This window comes from Amblyomma americanum, chromosome 1, assembly GCF_052857255.1.
Source record: "Amblyomma americanum isolate KBUSLIRL-KWMA chromosome 1, ASM5285725v1, whole genome shotgun sequence".
NCBI lineage: Eukaryota > Metazoa > Arthropoda > Arachnida > Ixodida > Ixodidae > Amblyomma > Amblyomma americanum.
In genome coordinates this window covers 535,573,559-535,596,496 of record NC_135497.1, presented here as the reverse complement: position 1 = coordinate 535,596,496, position 22,938 = coordinate 535,573,559, and the positions used below count along the sequence as shown (strand labels likewise).

At 47.1% G+C, this 22,938-nt stretch overlaps 1 protein-coding gene across 1 annotated transcript in view; it reads right to left on the bottom strand.

Moving 5' to 3' along the window:
* The window catches only part of LOC144129205 (hemicentin-1-like), a 414,526-nt gene that overhangs the window by 117,475 nt on the left and 274,113 nt on the right, over positions 1–22,938 (bottom strand). The window contains exons 25-28 of the mRNA XM_077663195.1: positions 22,385–22,601; positions 17,212–17,352; positions 15,410–15,600; positions 11,608–11,962 (exon numbers count right to left, since the gene is read on the bottom strand). Coding sequence (XP_077519321.1) covers positions 11,608–11,962; positions 15,410–15,600; positions 17,212–17,352; positions 22,385–22,601 — 904 coding nt within the window. The remainder of the gene's footprint in view (positions 1–11,607; positions 11,963–15,409; positions 15,601–17,211; positions 17,353–22,384; positions 22,602–22,938) is intronic.

The window sequence follows — 22,938 nt, the reverse complement described above, 5'->3', positions numbered from 1 at the left end:
TTTCTTGGTGACGTTATGTGGGATTATCGGTACCACTGGCATCTGTCAACGTCAACGCCGGGTTTCGTTGCTAGTGAGCATGTAATGCTTTCGCATTAATAAACACTGATAATGCAAACACAGTGTATACGTCAGTGACAGTAATAAGACAACTAAAATACATGCAAAAAATGCCAACAGTCGTGCCTATTACCGTGCGTATTAGCGCTTCAGACGAACGACTTGCACCAAGAAAGTGGAAATCTGGGCCAGTTGGTAGACAATTAAGAGGAAAGGCAGTCAGCTTAACGAAGGACGAAAAGAGGAGAGAAAAAAGGCACAAACACTACCAATGGACTGTCAGCTGCGCTCTATTCAAGACAATACGTCCCCTGGCAAAGCTAACACGCCATGTGGTGCGCATCAATCATCTTACATTGAATAATAGAGAGCAAATCATCAATAGTGATGTAAAAAAACAGACTCGTTGTCGGGCAAGCAGACGGAGGTTGTGCTACTGCAATCATCACCATGCATCCCGATAAGGTGCGCTTAGAGAATTACATTGTTGTTCACCGGGCAGCAACCTCACTCATGGCGATGTTGTGGGAACTTTTCTCCATCAGTAGAATGTAAAAAGTAGAGGTGTTCGCGCAACCTATAACTGATACTTCGGACTCTTTGGCCGATGTGAACCTTTTAGCATGTTGAGGAATCTTGTACCAGGTGTTTCAGGGAAGACAAAAGTAATTCTCAAAAATACGCTTTTATAGGTAAAAATATGGCTTTTTCATCACATTATTACAAGTGTTGGCGGACACCAGAAAACCGGCGAATCGTTTTTAGTAAGCTGGTGAAATTAGTTTTAATGATTAACTTTTCACTATTAGAGATTACAATTAGGAGCCTAGTTGCAATTAGACGTTTGTAGCTTGTTCCTAGTAATTCCATATCAGTTTTTAGAATTTCAAAACCGCGATTACCCTTGGCGTCGTGCCTGGACAAGAGTTGGCTTTTTTGACTAGTTACGTGCACTGGAAAGGTTGCTTTGCCTGCATGCTTTTCGCAAGCGCGTGTAATTGCATAGCCAGCAACCCTAGACAAATACATTTTTCTGCGGGAAACTGTTATGAACGCCATCTTTTCATATAATGTAAGGTTTCACTATAACAATCAATATATCCGCCGATCAACCGACGGTAGTCTCGAATTTTTTTTCTATTCACGTTTTTGATATCGTCAAAAGCGTTCCCCATGGGTGTTCTATGGCAGTCCTAACTGTTCGGTGCGATCGATGGAAACACTGTAAGAGAAATATTTTGCTACATATCACAATAATGACCTATTACCTTCATTCTTTATAACAGTGGCTTACAATTTTCAAATTTTCAATATTTTTGCCACAGAAAGCTCGGACGATGTAGTATTGGCATCAATTCGCAAAGCTTTCTCGAGCCAGACAGCCGAGGATAATCGCGTTTGTGAAATTCTAAAAACTGATATGACTATTACTCACGTCCGGATAGAAATATTGAATTGCAACCAGTTGCCTAGTTCATAATTTTTCATAATTAACTTTTTAACTGTCACAGTTCCCTAGCTGTGATGGTTAAAAAGTTAATTATGAAAAATTAGTTAATCAACTTACTGCAAAAATAACTCACCGCCTCTCCGGTGTCCAGCAACACTGATAATCCTATGCTGCAAAAGAAATATTTTTACCCCAAACAGCCTATTTTTGAAAGTTACTTAGTCTTTTCTGAAACGCCTGATATACATGTGAGGCACATGTGAAACAGAAACAGTTCTCAACCTAAGTTGTATACAGATGATTCGTTGACCAGCCTCGTGAAATAGGCAAGCAGAATGCAGAAATCTTCCAGGGAGCAGCACACACAGCGTTTATGCCCTGCTTGACAGTGGCCTTTTTACTGTTGTAGGCTAGTCGGTACGGACACGGCATGTCCTCTTTACCACCACGTCACCCCCCCCCCCCTCCCCCAACAAGCTTTTCAGTATAATTCCTTACATTCTGAAGCAAACATTCAGCCACTGCTTCCATGACGATCGATGGCCATAATTGTGCTAGTTTTTTACCGAGAAGCAAGAATGCAGTGGCTGCCTCAGCAAGAAACAACATAGGCCTACGCCGCCTACGCCTCGTGGCTACGTCTATTATTTCATTGCGGATGGTACAGCGCGAATGAGACGAAAGGCAAAGTAGAAGACGACACGGACTTTGCCTTTCGTCTCTTTCGCGCTGTACCATCCATAATGAATAACTATTACCAACTCGTCCAGCTATCCAATCCTTCTTCTTCTTCATGTCTATTATATCGTGGGAGCTAATATACGAGTAGCTAAGCACTGCGGCAGAAATGATCATAAGGTGCTCCGTGCACCTCTCGATTTTGATACATCACACTGCCGACAATAAACCTATAGCCGCCATATAACTTCTCGCGAATGATCAACAAATCACAACTTAGTTAATGTATGAAACATGTTCAGGCCTGCTGCCTCACTCATACCAGCCTTCATATTTTCAGGGTAATCTGCAGTGTACCAAAAACGCGATCACACCGGAAAAGCACCAGGAAGCTTCCCACGGGAGCGGCCGGTCTGCCCGCTGAGGATGGGTAGGGCGACAGTGCCATGATCGAGCAGTGGCGCAGGGAAGATACGCGCCCAGTGCGCAGGCCGTAAACGTGTTCTAGACAAGCATTTTGCACCCTTATCAGCACACGTTTAACCGCTCCACTCCGGCCGTGCCTCACCGTCTCTGTGGGTGCAAGGTGTGGTCTTGCACCGAGCACGGCGATACTCCCTTCGTCGGGCACCGTCCAGGGCAAGGTACCGCGATGGCGACCGGCCGTTTCCTACTTCAGAGCACCGCTTAACTGCCAGACAGTATTAAACGATATACTTACAGCAACGAAATTAAATTGCATACATGTTTGGCGCACACCACATAACTCACCCTCGTAGACATTTCAAAAAGCTTCGTGTTCATACAGTCGCATGCTCAGCAGCCGATCGCTCCGATGTCGCTCAGCCTTTCCTGATACAGCAGTACGAGCCTCCGCACGAATAGCGACGTTGCTCTGCTTCATGTTAACCTGGTAGACACCTTTTCGGTGGACTCTGGGACAGTTTCTGGGATGTGGATTCTGGGAAGGGAGATGCTGCATTCGATCCCCAATGTTGCCGGGCACCTACCTGTGATTCGATGGGCACAACCTTTCCCCTGTCCTTGATTCTATGCTTCTTTGGTGTAAAATGCTTGGGATATCGGTATTTGACTCACTCTTGAGTAAGCCAAAAACACCTTGCTCCGTGGGGCTCTTCGACAACAGATGTACTTGTACAATAAAAAATCAACCACATCACCAGTTTTGGGCGGCTAGCCTAGAATACAGGCGAAATGTTGTTCTTTGAGGCCGCGCATTAACAAGTTGACTTTCTTTCATTCATGCTGGAGTCGAGCCGGCGAAAGAGACGCCCCATTTCATCGACAAAGACGAAGACAAACTCGTTCGGAAGTTGAATCCTAGACTGGAGGAGCAACTAACGTTTTTCCTTCACGGATGACGCTTGCAAAATCTCTCAAAAACTTCCTTTTGAGTGCATCCCAAGAATGAAAAGAAGCTTAATGATTTTCCTACCAGGCCTGGCAGTCCTTGAAGTGCGATGTCGACATGCCTCAATTTCTATGAGTCCATGGTTGAGAGACGGCAGGCAGATGGTTTCTAGACACACACAAAGTGAACAAGGGTCATTCCACGCTTTGCATGTTGACACGCGGTTCGAGAAGTCTAGCCATTTTCAGCACCTGCATAAGGTAGTCCTTAGAAGAATGGCGGCTAATGGCATTGCATGGAAATCAAAGGCGCCGTCTGCGCAGTAGGCTACATGTTCAAGGTTATGGCACGTGGACAGTCCAGCGCCTCAACCCGGTGTCACATGGAGGCAAAATGCAGCAGACGGCAAATGAGCAGACTGGCGAGGCACTCAATTGAACTGTGTTTAAGGCTGGCATGTGCAAACAAAGAACTGAACTGGCTGGCGCTAGGGGACCAGAAGGGAGCTAGAACTTCTTGAGAATGCAGTAAGTTATCGCAGGGAGCCTGCGTGTAAACTGGAGTATGCGGAGTCATATTCGAGATTTTGCGCTTTACGTTACTAACTGTTTTTTTTCGGCACATTCAGATTTGCGCCGAAAACAAGTTCGACGCAGCAGGAAACCGCAAAGCAAGCAGCCCATCACCGGCCCAGCCACAGCGGTATGAACACTGGGATCGGACGAGCACAAGGAGACTAGCCTGGACGCATGTCGTCGCAGCACTACTACTCTAGTTCATCGGCGATGCAGTCGGCTCTCACCTTACCAGGTGGCGGAGATTCTCAGCGCCGAGTTCGGTTTCCATTTCCTATCCATTACATTTGATCATCTGTCATCTGTCGCTTCTCTCATTGACGCAAGGCGCAAGAGCAGACGTAACGCCGGTCATGTAAGAAACATGCCCATCACGCCACTTACTTGCGTAAAGGCGATTTCATGTCGCACTGGCGGTCGGGCGCCGACGCCCACAAAAGACGCAGCACGGCGACGCACTTCACGCCGACAGGATTTATCGCCGTTAATCCAGTCTTTACAAATGCACCGGGCGCCGCCTTTTCGCGAATTGGCGCAGCGTGGACCGTTTCGCTCAGGTGGACCGTATGCGGAGGTAAGAAGATGGCTAGCGGCGGCGCCGCAACCGGACCATTTGTCGCTGTGATTGGCCATTCCTTTCCACCTGCTTTTGCTTTAGTCAGATTGACGCCACATCCAAATTAAATTAAGAATGGGATGCAGTGTTAAAAATGCAGCCTTCGGCTCCGGCCATTGCACACGCGCGCCGCGGAAAAGTAAAAGAAATAAATCGAAGCCCTTTGTATTAGCGTTAAGTTATCGTTTTTCTATTGCGAATTCCATACGCGCAAAACTGTCTTTTGTCCCCAATCAAGGATTTATTGAATAGAAAACGGAACTGTATATTTGCAAGCGATGTTCTAATCGAATGCACTATCCGATAGAAAGGTCTCGAGAACGCACGCAAAACAATTTTTGAGCTTAGCTGTAAGGTTTTTCAGCGGGCACCTGATTTTCACTGCCACAGTTTGCAGCTCGCGAGTCCGAATTTCTTCCCTTCAAGTGTCATATGAAGCCACAAATTAATAACAAAGTTATAATGTTCGGTTATAGTGCCTAGAATATACTGACTGGTGTGCCGAGCGCCAGCGCTGCGCAATGGGTGACGGCGGCGCAGTTTGCAATGAAAGCCCACCGATGGCGACAGAAGGCGCATGATTGCCGGGGGTGTGCTGCCGCAGCAGACGACGCCCTTTTCTCGGTTCGGAAGGCAGCAGCCTGGTCTTGTGCGTGCGTGATTAACCTGCTTGTGCACGTATTTTTCGTTGAGCGAGGTGCAGTGTTGTCCTGTGTGGCTGCTTGCACATGCAAGTCACCGCGTCCGCTCCTCCCATTAGTTCTGCAGTGATTTCGTCGGTTTTGTGCGCGTGTTCTCTGCGTGCGTATATCACTGATCTTCGTGTGGTCACCATATAGTCAAATCATGGACTGAGCTCCCGATTGTTCTTGTCCCGAATCCATCTCTAGACGAGCTGCATGTGACTGCACAAAAAGATGTCAAAGCCACAGCGACAGTGCAAAGAGAAGACTTGCTTTGTGCCACTGTGTAAAATCGGTATACCGCTCAAACAAGGAGCGCGTTTCCATGTTTACTGCACCATCTGATGCTACTTGCAGAATGGGAATGAAGCTTCAAAAGAAAAGACGGAAGGCTGTCACCAGCTGCTGTGGTTTGGGAGAAACATTTTGAAAGCAGTTTTATAGAGCTCATGTTCAGTATCACGGTAGTAACCAGCGATAGCTTCCCCGCGATAAACAGCGTCTGAAACCCGACACCATGCCTACGATATTCACGCATTATCTAAAAAACATTGTGCTTAAAATATCAGCAAAGAGAAAACTATACTCCGTTTCATACATCAGGTGCAACGCTGTGAAATGTACGGTAGTAGTCCGGACGGGAAAATAAAGGGAGGCGTGTTACTCCGCGCTTGTTCTGAGCCAGAGTGGTCTATGGCACGAGAAAGGCACAGCGTGACGGCAGCAGTAAGAGTTCATTTGATCAAGTTCATGACGAATGGGTCATGTAGTAAGCCAGCAGGGAAAGTATTTACTATGTTTCGCTCCCCACAAATAACGCACTTTTTTTTGGTCGCGTTTGTGGCCAGCGCAAACAAGAGCGCCAGTTTTGAGAGCGTTGCACACGACGTTTGAAACGGCGTATAAACATGTGTCCGAGCAAAAGCCTCCAGCTTGTCACAGGCGACGTGCGTCGTACGCCTCCGAGTTGTGCTCAGCCATTTAGAGTGCCGAATCTTAAGGCTAGAACGATCTGGTGCCGACAACTCGAGCTTTAGTAATTAAAAAGTGCACCACACAAAGCGGTTCTATAAAAAAGCAAGCGCTGGTGAATTGGTGAATCGCAAAATCATTATGAACCTATCTGCCGTCCACAAGCGAGAGCTATTCTACAACGTCTCTATTCCAGTGACGTAGATGGAAGTGGCATTTGTGCCAGTGGATTAATTAGCTTACGCCTATTGTGAAGCTGAAGAAAACAACCTTGCTTGATGGGCAATCAGCGGTAGCCGAGGTGTATGTGAGGGGAAGAGAGAAGTCAAAACATACCATCACAATGAGCTTGCAAAGAAGCCGAATCCTTGATCAAGGAGGTTTCCACGACAAATCTTTGTGGTGGATGCAGCATAAAGGCGGCATCAGGAAAGCACACTTCCAGCAAAGGCACGTTTTTTGCTGAGAAGTGCTTATTACCTACGCAGTCCGATAGAGAGTCCTATGCTTTCTATAAGTACCAAATAAGTCTGGCTGAAAACCAACCACGCAGAACATCTAAAAAGGCAGTAAAATTAACTGACGTGTTTCACCTGCTTTGGTGGAAAAAATATTGCCGAAAAAGTACTCTAGATAAAAATCTTATGTTGTGTCGGCTCTAGAACACATCTTCTCTTTTCCCTTCGTAAGCGCCAAATGTTCGAAGCCCGAAGATGCGCTGAACTTCATCGATGCATTCGCGCATGCGACAAGACCAAAATATGTAGCTTCTAGTCACAGACTCCAAAAAGAACACTGTAACCTGCCTTCATGACAGCTATGGTCGCTTACGGCTTAACTAAAGCAAAGATGCAGCAGCCATTTTGCTGCTGTCGGGAGAGCGAGACGGCGCGGTCCGCACCCTCCCGACTTGCAGCGCTCCACGCGCCGGCCATCGGCATTCATAGCTCTCGGTGCCACCTGGGAGGCTACGGTCGGCTCTCTAGCCTGTATATTCCAGGCACTATAGTTCGGTCATGCGTCCTGAAGACTTATGTCCCCGATAGTACGTTGCTTTTAAAGGACGTCATTGGTTTAAAAGTGCATTTGTCGGCAGCGCGTTTTTTGTAGTAGTAACTTTTTAAATGCGAAAAAACAACGCAAAATGACAGAAACAACTAAACCTCACGCTCGCAGACAAAAAATTTTACCACAGGCGATGAAGGCGAATTCATTAGTGGCAACGCGTTGCTGTATGCGAGTTCATGTAGTGTACGCACACTCGTGAACTCGTTACTCTCAGCGCAGTTCCATGCTGCGAAGCGATTGGAACGGGACGCAGTGCGCTAAACCCTTTTTACAGTATAGCGTGGTGTCAAAGCAGAAGCCTCTTCCTAAATGCTTTGCGATCAGTACTTCAACGCTGAGCCATGCGAAGAACTTGACAAATGTTGAAGAATAATTCCACAACTGCTCAAAAAATATTTATAGCAGTAGATAGTTTTATAATTCTACACTTTATTCGTTCATCGAATCAAATACAAAGATATTCGCACCGCTTTTTGATTATTTCAGACACAGTCTCAATTGTTTTTTCCTTTCAAGTAATGAGAGCAGTGAACTCAACGCGAGCATTAGAATTCCTAGATGGCATGCACCGAACAAGAGGTTGCTACTTAATTCGTGTGCACGCATTCTGCTTTTTACACGGTGGCTGTTCGGGCTAGTTGGTTCTCACAACGAAACTTGTAGCGCTTGAAGACACAGACATATACGAATAGACAACACGGGCGCTGTTCGTGCAGTCTACTTCGTATCGGTCCGTGCCTCCGAACGCAACAAATTACGTTGTGTCAGCAAGGCGGAAATTTGGGCGAGTTGGTAAGTGTTCATTTTCGCTCTCAGCGCAACACGAACGGGACACAAGACGAAGGACTAGCACAAACAGGCGCTGACTATCAACTGTTTTTTTTTTTTTATTGAAGAACGAAAAGCGTATAAATACAAACAGTGAACTACTTACCAATCAACAAAAGTTATCTGGAAGGCACGTGAGAGGTTAGATAGCTCAATTCCCTCTCGGATAACGTTATGGAAGGGCTGCTGATACATTTTGCGCTGTTGTGGTAAATATCGAAAGCTTCCATTACTTCGCGTGTTAATTTATTGTTATGTCGGAACAGGATGCGCGTGTTCTTGTAATCGGGAACACATTGTCATTTTTTGCACTGAAAAGACGCCTGGGCAAGGGGGTCCCCTTTAGCTCTCCTTTCTGCATGATCCTTTTCATGCCTGCATTGGCATTGCCTGCTGTGGGAGCCTGTGTGATACAGGGGGGGGGGGGGGGGGGGAGCATTTTGGCGCAAACAGGCAGGTTACGTGTGAACGGGTACCCAGATCAACTCATTTCCAGGGCAGCGGAGAAAATTCTTAGGCAGCTCAAGGATGGGGCTCAGCCGAAAGAAGCCAAAAAGAAGAAAAAGCCGGCTGTGGTCCGGTATGCACACTGCTTGTCACATGGGCTGAAAAAAGTTGCGGGCAGATACGACGTTGATGTCGTCTTTTCTGCACCTAGAAAACTTAGCGCAATGTGCAAACAGGTGAATCAGAGGCACTACGGCAAGAGCAAGAGGGATGCTTGTCAAGTGCGTCATGTGTCGCCATCTATAACTTGCGAGGTAGGGGTGGTATACCAGGTCCCCTTCTCTTGCGGTGCCATGTACATTGGCCAGACTGGCAGGCGCGTTAACAAACGCTTGATGGAGCATGAAAACACCAGGAAAAATAGCCCCCTGTCTCACACAGGCTCCAGCTGCAGGCAATGCCAATGCAGGCATGAAAAGGATCATGCAGAAAGAAGAGCTAAAGGGGACCCCCTTGCCCAGGCGTCTTTCCAGTGCAAAAAATGCCAATGTGTTCCCGATTACAAGAACGCTCACATCCTGCTCCGACATAACAATAAATTAACACTCGAAGTAATGGAAGCTTTCTATATTTACCACAACGGCGCAAAATGTATCAGCAGCCCTTCCATAACGTTATCCGAGAGGGAATTGAGCTATCTAACCTCCCACGTTCCTTCCAGATAACTTTTGTTGATTGATAAGTAGTTCACTGTTTGTATTTATACGCTTTTCGTTATTCAATAAAAAACCAGTTGATAGTCAGCGCCTGTTTGTGCTAGTCCTTCGTCTTGTGTCCCGTTCGTGTTGCGCTGAGAGCGAAAATGAACATTACGTTATGTCGGCGACAGAATGCGGAAATATGTGGCGGACCAGCGTTTTCAGTCTTCGCTGCGCTTGCTTTCTCTCGTCCGGGTTCACGGAGTTCAGAGCGCAGTTCTCCTCTGACATCACCGGGTCACGGTGTGCCGTGGTTCACAGCTCGTCAGCCACTCAGCCGCTCTCGACAAAGGAAGAAAATATGGGTCGGCCGGAGAAGCAATCAAAAAAGCACTTGGCGAACGTCTCAGCGAAGGCGAGTGGAAGCGACTACTAAGTGAAGATACCGGTTTGCACGCCCGCGGAGGGGTGCAAAAGTACCGGGTGACAAGGAAACTGCCGTATCGGAGCATGCATATATTACGACGAACGCCTTCATTGCGACACCAAAGTTTTTCTTTTTATTCCGACAACGCAGTTACAGTTGCCTAAGGAACAGACCTTTCTTCGCCCATTCAGGAGCAGACCACATTCACCGCAGAAAACACAAACCACCTGGAAATACAAGCTGAGTGGTTTACACTTTAACGTAATGTTTCAAAATGAACATCTATGTGCCGTTCAACAAGTATACAAAAACAAGATAAGAAAGTGAAACGAATGGTTATGCCTACAGTGACAACAGGTACACAGTCGATGTGAATAACGCGCTACACCCTGACAAAAAAAAAACTGGAATGGCGGACACAGGACAAGCGCGCTCCATTTGTCCTTTTCGGCAGTGCGCGTTATTCACATCAAATGTACAACCAACTAGTCCACATCGCTGCTTTGCTTAGGTACACAGTGCTGTTCATTTTAAACCTTTCAACGACTTGCTTTCTCGAATAATGTTTAGAACATAATGTTGATTCGGTGCCGTTATTTTCTGCTTATTTTTGCTTTTTTTATTAGGGTGCCGCGTGTTGTACAGTTGCGCAGTTTCACAAAATACTTGTGGCAAAATGCGGCAGGATCGGAATACATTTAGGTGTAAGTGGCGAACGCTATTTTTTGTTTATATTTCTTACAGTAACAAACTGATTTTTTAAAACAATGGGCAGATTTGATAAAGTACGGTGCATTCTTTATTAACCGCAGAAATTTCTTCTGCACCAAGTATGTGTTTTTCATGTTTGTTTTAGGCGCTTTTCCCAAAGCAAGATGTCAGTCGATAAAACGTGAATGTAACAGTGTGTAATTTACCTGTTTCTTTGGCCAGGTAAGCGATACGTCATTTAGTTTTTGCATGATATCGATGGATCAAGAGATATCGACACGAACTTAATCAGTGTGCTTCATCAGCGTGCCTCCTATTCAAGGTTTAATTGGGCATGCACATGAGTGTTCTGTTAATGACTCAGCTCTGCAAAGGCGCGTGTTCGGTACTAAGACCAGGCGAAAAGCATTGGCGGAAGCACGCGCTTTCTCATTCTCCTCTAGTTACAGCGCCAAGAAATGGCAGCTCCAGGAAGCTTTCCTTGCGAGTGCTGTCATTCTCGCTGATTATACGCAACCTACGATGAAGTTTGCGGTGTCGACCGCAGCGCGAGACACACCGCCTAACCAAAAAAGCAAGCATTTCTTACGCCCACTTGTAGCGATTTTCCACGCCACCTGGCCGCTCGCATAAGCATTAGCTCCCGTGCTCGGTGAGAGGCCCATGTGGCGTGTGGAAGCTGACTAGAATACGCCGAGAGCGCCGAGGCAAGAAGGGTTGTTACCTAAACACACGCCGCTCATCGTTTTGGAGGTGGTCTCGTCTCGCGTTTATTCAACCCAAGCAACCGGCGGGACAAGTTTTATGCACGTAGTGGGACAATTTCAGCGCCACCTGTGCACTGAAGGTTGCCTTACAAAACCGGTAGAATGGAGGGGTGGAAGTCTATAGGGCTATCAGCTGAGTTGCCGCTCTTGCTGAAATTTTAATTTAGGCGCTGCTTTGAGCAGCAGAGAAGTGTAGCGCTCGTTTGGCCCCGAACGACGAGTGGTTCAAATTTTTCGAGGCTGCGAGTCGCTCACCTTTTACAGTCAGGCTGACTTCAGCACTGGCTGTGCCGACTGCGTTGGTAGCCTCGCAGCGGTAGAGCCCTCCGTCCGAGGCCTGGGCACTGGTGACGCGCAGCGTTCCATTCGCGAAGGCGCTCCAGCGTCCTCCATCTTCAACCAAACTGTGTCCCACTCGACGCCAGACGTAGGTGGGTGTCGGCTGACCGCTCGCGGCGCAGTCCAGAGTCGCAGTTTCGTTCTCTCGAACAACGACGCCCTTTGTCGTCAAGTGGAACGAAGGTGGCGTGAGTACCGCCACGGTGACGTTGACCTGCGCCATGCCGAACTTGTTGCTCGCTAGGCAGTGGTACTCGCCAGCGTCATCCACCTGCGGAAGCGGCGAGGAGCTTTACGAAGCGCATGCACCTATAACCTTTATGCATGCACACAAATAAATGTGAAACGTTTCTGCAATTGGGCAGAGAGCATTCAGCATCAATCACAGCGAATGCAACATGCAGTGATGAATAGAGACGGCGGCAACAGAACACGTTTGCTGGTTCTGCTCTGTTCCCGCTGAAAAAATCTGCCCGGACATGTACCAACATATCCTGTGTTACAAGCGAGGTACGTACTGTCTATGCGCACAAGCGTTTCTTACAGTTCGTATTCGCTACCTGAGGGCACGGACTGTACGCCTTGGATATTTGGCTTGTGACAGCGGCGAAAAAAAAAAACGCATGCGCTAGAGCAATAAGTTGTAATTTCGCTCTTCCTAACAGCCACAAGAGACCTTAGTATGCTTTTCGAATGCAAAGCCGTGTTGTTTACCTGAAAATGAACCCTTAAAACATCTTATATCCCAGAACTCGTTCGTGTATGTTCGATAGCACACCCAGCAATTCTGGGCAAAAGCATTTTTGTAGGGGAAAGAGTTTATGAGCGCAATTTTTACTCAGATTGTAAGATCTTAATATAACAAGCAATATCTCCGCTGGTATCCCGTTGGCAGGCTGGCATTTTTGTGGCTATTAACTTTTTTGCTATATTGAAAATCATTCCCTATTGGTCTTCTGTGGCAGTCTTAATTCCATCTATGCGATGTGTGGAAAAGTTTAAAATCAAGTTTTTGCAACACATCGGAATAACTGAATATTTCCATAACAGCACCTTATAATTTTCCTATATTCAAAATTTTTGTCCAGAAATGTTGGGCATGTTCCATCTCAGAAAATACTCTGTCACGCTACTGTCGCCTTCACTGACTTTGAAAATCTTCTACGTTTATGCTCCCAAGCGCGCAAAGCGAATTACTTGAGAATAACGACTACATGTCACTTGGCGCAGTGAGAGTCCTTGAAGAATATCGAAATTTCTTGCATTCCTCGATAAATTTTGCCGGGTGGCGTCGCTCACGAAACGGAGAACACCACTGTTATGTGTTTAGATGTTTCGAAGGTGGGTTTTTGGTCTTCTGTGAATCAACGTCTTGAGGAGGCGCAGGGCGCGTTTCAAGCACGCTTCATGAACAGGATGCCGCAGAGATTTCGGAGACTGTGAAGCCAGGAAGGAAATAAATTTTTCCCTGGTTGTAGGTGCTGCCTGACATCGAGAGGTGCAGGCCACGTGTGAAACAGCACAGTGCAGCGTTCTGTTCTGGGCTGCATGCATAATCTGAAGACAAACATCTTTTCTGGCATTCGTGCTTGGGAAATTGCAGTGGGAACCTGAATGTGCACAAATCATACTTTTAACTACGAAACGGGCAGTAACTTTAATTTTTTTCGGGGAGGGGGGGGGGGGGGGCGGAGGCTAAGAACCATGGTTGAGAAGAACTGCTCACGAGTACTCATTTTCTAGTGACGACTGCTGATGAAACAGCGGCACTTTCTATGGGCTATTCGTGTTTGTTCGCTGTAGGTCTTGAGCTCACGTGCATGCTAAAATTTTCATTTTTTTTGGGGGGGGGGGGGGGATCATCACACGTTCAGGAAGAGGAAAGTAACGTTGACGCAGCTTTCGCAGTAGTAAAAAGCTTGATTACACCAACGATGACGTTTCCATGGGTGGTCGCGCGGTGTAGAGGCCCTACGCTTTGTCCATCTTTGGAATCACAAGACGAGAAGGAACGGCGCGTAATGTAAAGTTCAATACCCCCGCTTCTGCGAAACGCACTGCAAAAACCTTTGCTCGAGCACCTTCATGAACCAGTGCTACCCATCGTAACACATGTGCTCTACAATTGCTCACAAGTCTTTCAGGCGCCCTTTAAAGTGCTATTCCTGGCGTTTTCCCAACTTTCAGAGAGACTGATCGTTGCGCACTCATTGGAATCTCCTGTCTCTGGCACAACAGCTTGTTTTTCAATTCACCTAGTGGAACTATATGAAAACACAGCAAACCGAAACGGAAATTAGGTTCACGGCCAGAGACGATAGTTCAGTTGACGCAGCGATGACATCAGAGATATTTATTCGAAAAACATCAGTGCATGCAGAGTGAAATAGCTGTTGGAAATTACTCCTTTCATAAAATGCCAAAGACTACCTAATAGAAACCTCGAAATTTATTGTTCAGGCGAGGAACGGCCAATATATAGCGAGAAAGTCACGTATGTGACGTCGCAATCGTAGTGTATACCGGAGGAATCACCTGAAATAAGGCCACGAAAGACGCAAAGTTAAAAATTGTTTTCCGTAGGATTTAATTGCCCCTAGACAGCAAAACACCGTGGAAATTGTGAGTACAGGCGGAGAAACCTACAGTGAAATTTCACTACAACAGGTGAATCTCGAAAAACCTGCGAAGCTGCCCTTTAAAGAGGCTCTGAAACACCTTCTGAATGAAGTACGTAAACTCGCTCAATCACTTCATTCTCTCTTTATGAACAGCGCCGTGAAATAATATGCTTCTACACACAGCAGAGAACAATCGCGCGCGAAAGATAGTGAGTCCTTCCTGGCGACTTATTGAATGCTCGCGCAATCCTCCGTCGCACGCTCCTGCGTCACTTCAGAGACAGCTATAGGTCAGATTCTTTCAGGTGTCACGCAGCTACCATAGCCGCGTCCAGTGAGCAGCGTCGCTCCGGCGGGTCAGGAAGCTCTTCTCCACGGGGAGTTCCCCCGCGAGTCGGCGGTGGAGCGGCGGAGGTGGACCGACCTTTGATCGTGCAAGAAGTGTCGGGGGAAAGAGACAGGAGCGAAGACGCGGAAGTTTAAGTTTTGACTAGAGTACCTTAGCTTCTACAAAACCTATTAAAAGTTCTTGCAGATATTCGTGAAGCGGCATCGTTTAACATCCCCGGAATGCCGCACCTTTATTCAGAGCCCCTTTAAGGGCGAAGGTATACGACGCGCCGGCTATGTTGTAGCAAAACCCATCCTTGGTGTACTGGTCACAAAGCAGATAATACTGAGGACCTAAATAATGAAGACTGAAAAATATATAAATTAGACACAAGCCACAAAATGTGCCCAAATAAAATAAGCCAATCAAAGGAAGAAAGGAAGTCAAGAAGGAAACCACAGAAACAATGCAAGTGTCTACGAAGTGTGGCAGTGCTGGTTCCTGCATTTTTTTGATGATCTGAGCTCGACTAATTGTGCGGACGATGCAGCCAATTGTTCCTTTCAATAAACTGGCCTGTCTACGCAAGTGTCATTATTGCATCTTCTGATTTTATATAATTTTGCAGATGTAAGTACGTTTTCTGCACAGTCAAGCACAATTAATTGGAGAGCCTTCCTCAGAGTGCAAGTGCATCGCACAGCACCACAATGCGGTCAGTTGCAGCGGTCCGGCCGCAACAGTAGTGTTTTTCGCCTTTACGCACCTGTATATGAGAGACCCGGAGCGATCCATTGTCCAAGCGTTGAATGCGGCCATCTTCATCGTCAAGCGGGTGGCCTCCCCTCAGCCAGTAGAGCTTGGGAGCGGGATCACCCTTCACGGTGCAGTTCAACCGCAGCTCTTTGCCCGATGCCACTTGACTGTGCGACGGTGTTTCTGCTATGCTGGGTACAACTGGGCGGGCGAGAGCAACATTCGGTGAGTGATATGTAGAGAAAGTGCCCACAGTACGTGATAGCTCTCGCGTTTGTTCGCTTGAAAATAAATATATTAAAATAAAAGTAAAAGGTGGTAGTTCTCAAAGGAAATAAAAATACTGCGTTCAAACATCAAGTCGTCTCTAACGTGAACATTGGCTCGAATCGTGTGCAGGAGACGCCACCAATCAAGAAATCGCCGGAAAGTACAAGGTTTAAGCCCATGCTTGTGACGAATTTTCAAGGGGCTCACGTTGAGAAAGTCGCCTGATGACGATATTTTATTTATACACAATTACTACTCTTGTTCTAATCAAATGAAATCAATTTATTTATCATCTTACAATAGAGATGGAGAAGGTGTAGAAAAAACCTGTCCATGTAAAGCTTGACGAGTCTATAAACCAGCTGAAACGTGGTACACTGAGTGGAATTAAAGCGGGGCAATAATGCCACGACGGTGGAAGCTGAAGTGAGGGATTGGCCCGTGCTCCTTTGATACACTTCTATCAGTCTTGGAGCTCCGTGTAACGCAATTGGAAAGTTTAGCACACTTCCTGCACTGAGTACACCGCGGCGGCAGTCTTCTTTTGTAGAAATAGTGAGGGTAGGTACTAAATGGAACAGCCGAAGGCACAAGCCACCATAAATGTGGCTCGGCGACCACGACATTATTCTTGAAACGTTGACGCCATTCGCCGTCACATTTTCTATGCGCAAAGAACACACAGAAACTGACCCGTCCACCATACATATTCAACAAAATGAAAGGAATACTCTGTACTGACCGGTACACAGCTCACTGGTTCGACCTGTCCACGTCCGTTCGATTCAGGAGGAATACGCTGCGTCGAAGATGTTTTCAGCGTTTATAGCTGAGGGCGCCGAAAGTGCGTCTCACGGATCCTCTGTCCTTCTTATTGTTTTCGGCAGCCCTCACATTTAGAAGGTTCTAGCTCACGAGCAGAGATGCTTGCTGTAGCTGCCGTAGAGGTCAGCGCGGTATTTTCGCTGGGTCAGGGGGAATGTTTTTGGAAGACATTGTCTGGATCCGCTTCTAATTCAGTTTCCATCATGAAAATGCACAACATACTATGTAATTCTCCGCTGAAAATTGAACCTGCAGCTATGTTGAATTGCACTTGCCACCAGAACGCGTTGCGGGAATCTCTCTCGCAAGCATATTCCTTGAATCTCAGGAGAAACAGTGCGAAATTTAGTGAAACAACGTGATGTCCGTTTGTGGTACAAAGTTTGTTCTAGTTTTATGCGATTATTTGCTTGTTTTAGCGAAGAATCTTGTTCAGTGTACAAGAGGTATGACCCTTCGACGCAGGAGCGACGTCCTCTCAGGGCCGTCGGGACGCCGTCGAAATACATTCCATTACACATTGCACACTCAAGTCGATAGACAAGCATCCGGGTCTGGATCGACGGGAGAGAGGAAAAGTGCTTTCCTTCACAGTCGACACCTTAAGAGACAGCTGGTCGCTGCCCTCCACAACAGCAACACGCAAGTGGCGTGGAAGACTCGTCCAGCCATGATGTCGTGACAGCACAGATCAGAGGCTTGCGTGCACTTACTTACCCCCGACTACCACAGTTGCTGTTGCCTTGTGCTGTCCAGCACCGTTTTCAGCCACGCAGGTGTACGAACCCTGGTCCCCTGGTGCCACGTTGCTCAGAACCAACTCACTTGCGCCATCCTCCGCAACAGGAGAATATGTCCCTGCAGAGCACGCCGGGGACATCAGCTTGAACAAACCTTTAAACTGCCATCCTGGTCTCTTCAATAGTACAGCGTAGTGAAAGACTTCAGCAATCACCTCCCTGGTGGTGCAGCTCCGAAGTCCGTCCTTTTTAACGAGGAACTTGCAATAACCTGAATTATTTTCTATTTCGACCCAGAGAGGTTCACTCTAAGAGAAGCTGCAGCCTAATCCATGCTACCCATGTACAGACTTACAGACCTACTGCAGGAATGTGTGCGTACTGTTTTGTCAGATGTCGACAACGGGTAATAATGGAGACTAGACGGACGGCAAGGACAACAGCAAAGAAGGAGCGCTTAGGTCACGTCTGCTTTCAGTCATGCCCTGTTCCCTGCGTCTCGGCGAGAATTTCTTTTTAAGAGCGTTAGATCTTATTCATCACTTTTCTCGATTTCTCGGGGTCTCCTACCACCTCCCTTCGAAGTGAAATATTCTGAGTCCGAGAAATTCAAAATGGCGGCCCCCATAGAAAATCGATAAAATAACCCAACAGTTGATTCATTGGTGATTGATTGGTTGCGTCATTAGTATATCGAATTGGTGATTGGTTGGTGAATTCACTGATTTTGTGACGTCACAAATAACTAGTCACGTTAGTATGTTTAATCTCTGATAACTTAGTAAGTAATGAGGTCATCATAAAGCGAATTAGATATTTAAAATCCTCTAGATTAATAAGAAGCGTTAGACACCAGTATTAACTAATGAAGTTAATATTTAGCTACGGTTAGGCTTAACATGGCCATCATGACGTCAGCACTCGGCCGCTCACAATTTCATGCCTCATGGCAACCGGGAACTTACCGCCTTGAGGTAAGGAAAAATGGCCCTACAAAGTGTCGAAAAAATTTTCGGGCCAAACTGGTCAAAAATATCCGACCAAAGGCGATAGGCGCCCGCTCGCTGTGCGGTAATACATCCTATGGACGATAGATTGCGCTACCAAACAGCTAACGCTCGTTACTTAAACGTCTTCCAGAAGGTGGCACCATATTTGCGCGCGCGCGCGCGCGCGCGCGTGTGTGTGTGTGTGTGTGTGTGTGTGTGTGTGTGTGTGTGTGTGTGTGTGTGTGTGTGTGTGTGTGTGTGTGTGTGTGCGTGTGTGCGTGTGTGTGTGTGTGTGTGTGTGTGTGTGTGTGTGTGTGTGTGTGTGCGTGTGTGCGTGTGCGTGTGTGTGTGTGTGTGTGTGTGTGTGTGTGTGTGTGTGTGTGTGTGTGTGTGTGTGTGTGTGTGTGTGTGTGTGTGTGTGTGTGTGTGTGTGTGTGTGTGTGTGTGTGTGTGTGTGTGTGTGTGTGTGTTAAAGAGCGGCGAACGGATGCAGGTTACACTTCAGGTGGATTCTTTATGTCACACAGATGCTGAATCAAAAATAATTACAAGAATCGATGGGTAGGAACGGGAGTTATTCAATGAAGAAATTTCAAAATACAAGCAAATAAAATGCTGCCCTATACTCGATTTTCGCGGAGCTTCCCATTCCCATTTCACTCTCCCAATGACGACACTTAGGGGGACCAATCAAAACAGGCTATCTAAGCACGTCGCGGAACTTTGCAATCCATGGTTGCCTGTTCTCTGTGACTCGTTCTTCCCAAGGCTGGCAGCGCCGTTTGCATGGTTACAAGAACCATGTGAACGGCCAGCTGATCCAGCGATGCTTCATCGTCACGCCGACGGCGCAGAAGGGAACACTCATAAGTGACGCTCCCTGACTTTTGGATCCGAACGCGATCCGAACTGGATCCGTACACGAGCGCGAGATACTGCGACGGTGTGACGGCCTGCGCAAGATATCACACACATTTAGCATAGCGCGTACCGCTACTGCTTACCGCCTACCATGGCCTGTCGCTCCTAGCGCGCTGGTTGGTCACGGCGAGCAAGGAGCGAGCGCTGTTGACGGGAATGTGGTGCCATCTGACGCCGCCGCCCGGTGATCCTTCTCAAGCTGACGATGCGCACTGCTAAATTTGAAACGAACGGCTTTTTTCTTCGCCTCCTTCCTTTGGACCGCAACGAACGTTTATAGGTTGCAATGGCTCGATCAGATCGATTCCACAAAGCTGTTCTCAGATACATAGCAGCCATAAATGTTGTGTGATAGGTCGTAGAATGTTTACAGTGAGGCGCAAAGTCATTCGATGCAAAAAGTAGCCAGAGCCTCTGGTGGTGTATTTTTGTTTTACTTGCTTTACAGCGCTTTTATCTAAGGCAAACAAGCTCGTTTTCTTGATTTAACATATGACACAAAACTTGACAAAACGTATCTCTAGTTATAACAATATTTGCTCCATATTTACTGAAACTGGGGAGCGCTATAAGCAAGACAAGGGGACAACACCACACAAGAACCCCACAAGACACGAGCGCAATGTATTGCGCTCGTGTCTTGTGGTGTTGTCCCCGTGTCTTGCTTATTGCGCTCCCCAGTTTCAGTATGTACAACCAACTAGCCCGCTACAAAGCTTTACTGACTATATTTACTGTTTGTCCAATCATCAAGCTCCGACTAAGTGATGCCATATCCACTGTTAAAAACCGCCACGGTATGGTGGCACCGTCAGCGCCGTGCATTTGCTCTTGCGAGCTAATTAAAATATTAAAAACTGGAGTACACGTGGTACGACCGATGCTAATAGCATCACTATAACTCATTGCAACCAAGAGGCAAAACAATGCACTCATTATTTGTTTTGGGACCCCTTTAGGATCTCCTTTTACAGTGGTGTGATGCGTTCCAGGGGAGTGCGGTCAGGAGCAATAAAGCAACGAGGACGCTAGAGTTGGCACAATCAAAACAAGCTATGCACACAACGAAACCACCAAACACCCAAGAAGCTATCACACACGAAGAAATCATACTCGCACACTACAAGCAAATGCGAACGCCGACAAGCGCACGTACGAGGAATGCTGCAAACCTATGATCGACCGCTGAAGTGAACAGACGGCAAAGAGAGACTGCGCGTTCGTAAAGCATAAATGGCCATTTTTTTTTCATTAAATTCAAACAAACCATTGCAAATTCCTGGTACCTCACCTCCACAAGAGTGTAAAAGAAAACGACTTCGAATGCGACATCGGGTCGCCGCGGTAGCTAAGTGGTTATGGCGCTCGTCTACTGACCAGAATGACGCGGTTTCGATCCCGTCCGCGGCGGTCGAATTTCCATGCAGGCGAAATTCTACAGGCCCGTGTGCTGTCCGATGTCAGTGCACGCTAAGCAACACCAGGTGGTCAAAATTCCCGGAGCCCTTCATTACGGCGTCCCTCATAGCCTGACTTCCGTTGGGACGTTAACCCCCATAAACATAAACCTAAACCGAATGCCACTTCGTTCACGGCGCGGTTTTCCTGCCATCGACCGTCAGAAATTGGCAGTGCGTCGTAGGAGCAGAAGCGGCGTGCACGCTGCTGGCCAAAGGTATGCTCGGGTAAAGCTCGCGCAAAGCTGGGCAAGGGGTCTAGTGCTGCTGATGCGGCAGAAGGCAACGGGCCTATGCGAAGCCGTCTGAGCCTCTTCCGAGATGTGTGGTCTAAGCGTCGAGTGAGAACACCCCTGAAGAAGACGTTTCCTTTCTCCTGGCGTTCAGTCTCATCCGAACAAAGTCAGCGCACACGCTTTTGTATCTTTATTCGTAGTTTCTGTGTAATTTACTTTTTATCGAGCAACCTTCTACACTGCTTGTTTTTTCATCTTTACATTTTGTTCTTACATTGTTTTGTCTTTTCTGGTTATAACAAGTGACCATTTGTAAACATTCTTCACCAGTTCCTTACTAGGTAGACAGAAATACCTTAAGGAAACATCACCTGGAACCTTGTGCCAGTGGTCGATTTGTTAGAGCGTCAGCATAGCACCGAAAAGACGTGGCTGGGAATTCCATTGAAACCTAATTTTCTCCTGTTTATTTTCCAGCGGTGTGGACGGATGGAAACTGGATGGAACAAAATTTGCGGACAAGGAAGGTGAGAATGTAGGAAACCTAATTTTTTCCTGCGTATTTTATTTTCGCTAGTTTTCCTTCGGTGTGCACGGATGGAAACCAGACGGAAGAATATTTGCGGACAAGGAAGGTTAGCATGTAGCCGTTAAATGAATTCCTTCGCTGCCAATTGTAAATTCATGTGCCGTCCCGAGATTGCTGAGCATTACTTTTGTTTCCTGCATATTAATATTACTACATACCGTTATACTCTGCCTCTGTAACTCATTGACCATGCTTTGCATTTAATCTCTTGACTGACTAAGCTAGGCAATGTCATCTGCAAATCGATTATTATTAAGTTATTCGCGATTAACACATACCCACAACTGTTCCCAATCCATGCCTCTGAATATCTCCTGTAAACAGGCGGTGACGGTGATTACATCACTGTCGAGATCGTGTCCTCCTGCCTGACGGCCTTTCTCATTGGCATTTTATTGCTGACTTTACGGAGGCATATGGCGGCTGACCAGCCGTAATAGACATATTTCAGTTGTTTTGTTTAAGCTTCATCTACACCCTGATTCCGTAATGCCTGCATGACTGCTTAGGTTTTTTCCGATTTAAACGCTTTCTCTTAATCTATGAAGGCTATTTATGGGAGTTGGGCGTATTCTGCGCATTTCTTTTTCACCTGAGTAGCCTGTGCGAAAGCTGAAGCAGGATACGTCGAGGTAGAGCATCCGCCTCGCCTGCGAGAGGACTGGGGTTCAAAATTGCGGTGCGGCGCAATTCTTTGCCGAAAAATAAAGTTGTCGTGTGCGTGTAATTGCATTGCGTGCGGCTTGATCGCGGTGACCATAACGGACAACGTGCTCCCTCACTAGAATAGCATTTGGCCACCCTGGTGTAGTACTTGGGCACAACCTGGTTTATGAATACACCCTAGGTGGTGGGGTAGGCTTTGAATGTATAACAATTTCCACCCGGGGTCGTGGGGTCCTTCGAATGTATAACAATTTCCTTTTCCCGCCACGCCAACACAGTGAAGGGCACTTGCTTTTGGGCACCGGGCTGCCGTTGTGTGTCCATGTGATTCGAGGCGTAGGCGATCCCAATGCGCGACAGCCGAGCCTCAACGGCTTCCCCGCAGCCACCTCCTGGTCACGTGGCAGCGTGCTGATGCTGGGCGGGACCAGCACCTCCAAGGCCACTAGCCGCTGCCGCAGGCCTGCTTCGTTCTCCGCTGAGCACACGTAGCTGCCGCTGTCTTCGGGCTGCGCAGAACGGCGGTCCGCTGATAATGGTGCAAGGTGCGGCCATAGCTGAACTGATTAGGTTGCTGCAATAACGTAATCAAAATCGTTTGCAATATAAGCAAACGACTCTTTCGTCGGCATTCGACACCTTCTCAGCGCAAATATTCGCACTATCTGAAACTTGGCTGTCGTCACAGGTTCGTGATCAAGAATACTTTGCCTACGCTGGCCAGTTTGCAATATGTCCATGTGACCGCACTTACAGACGTGGAGGAGGCGTTCTTTATATCGAAAACAAGACCATCATCTTGCGTCCACACTAACAGCGTTTAGAAAACTGTTTGTGGGCTTCAAT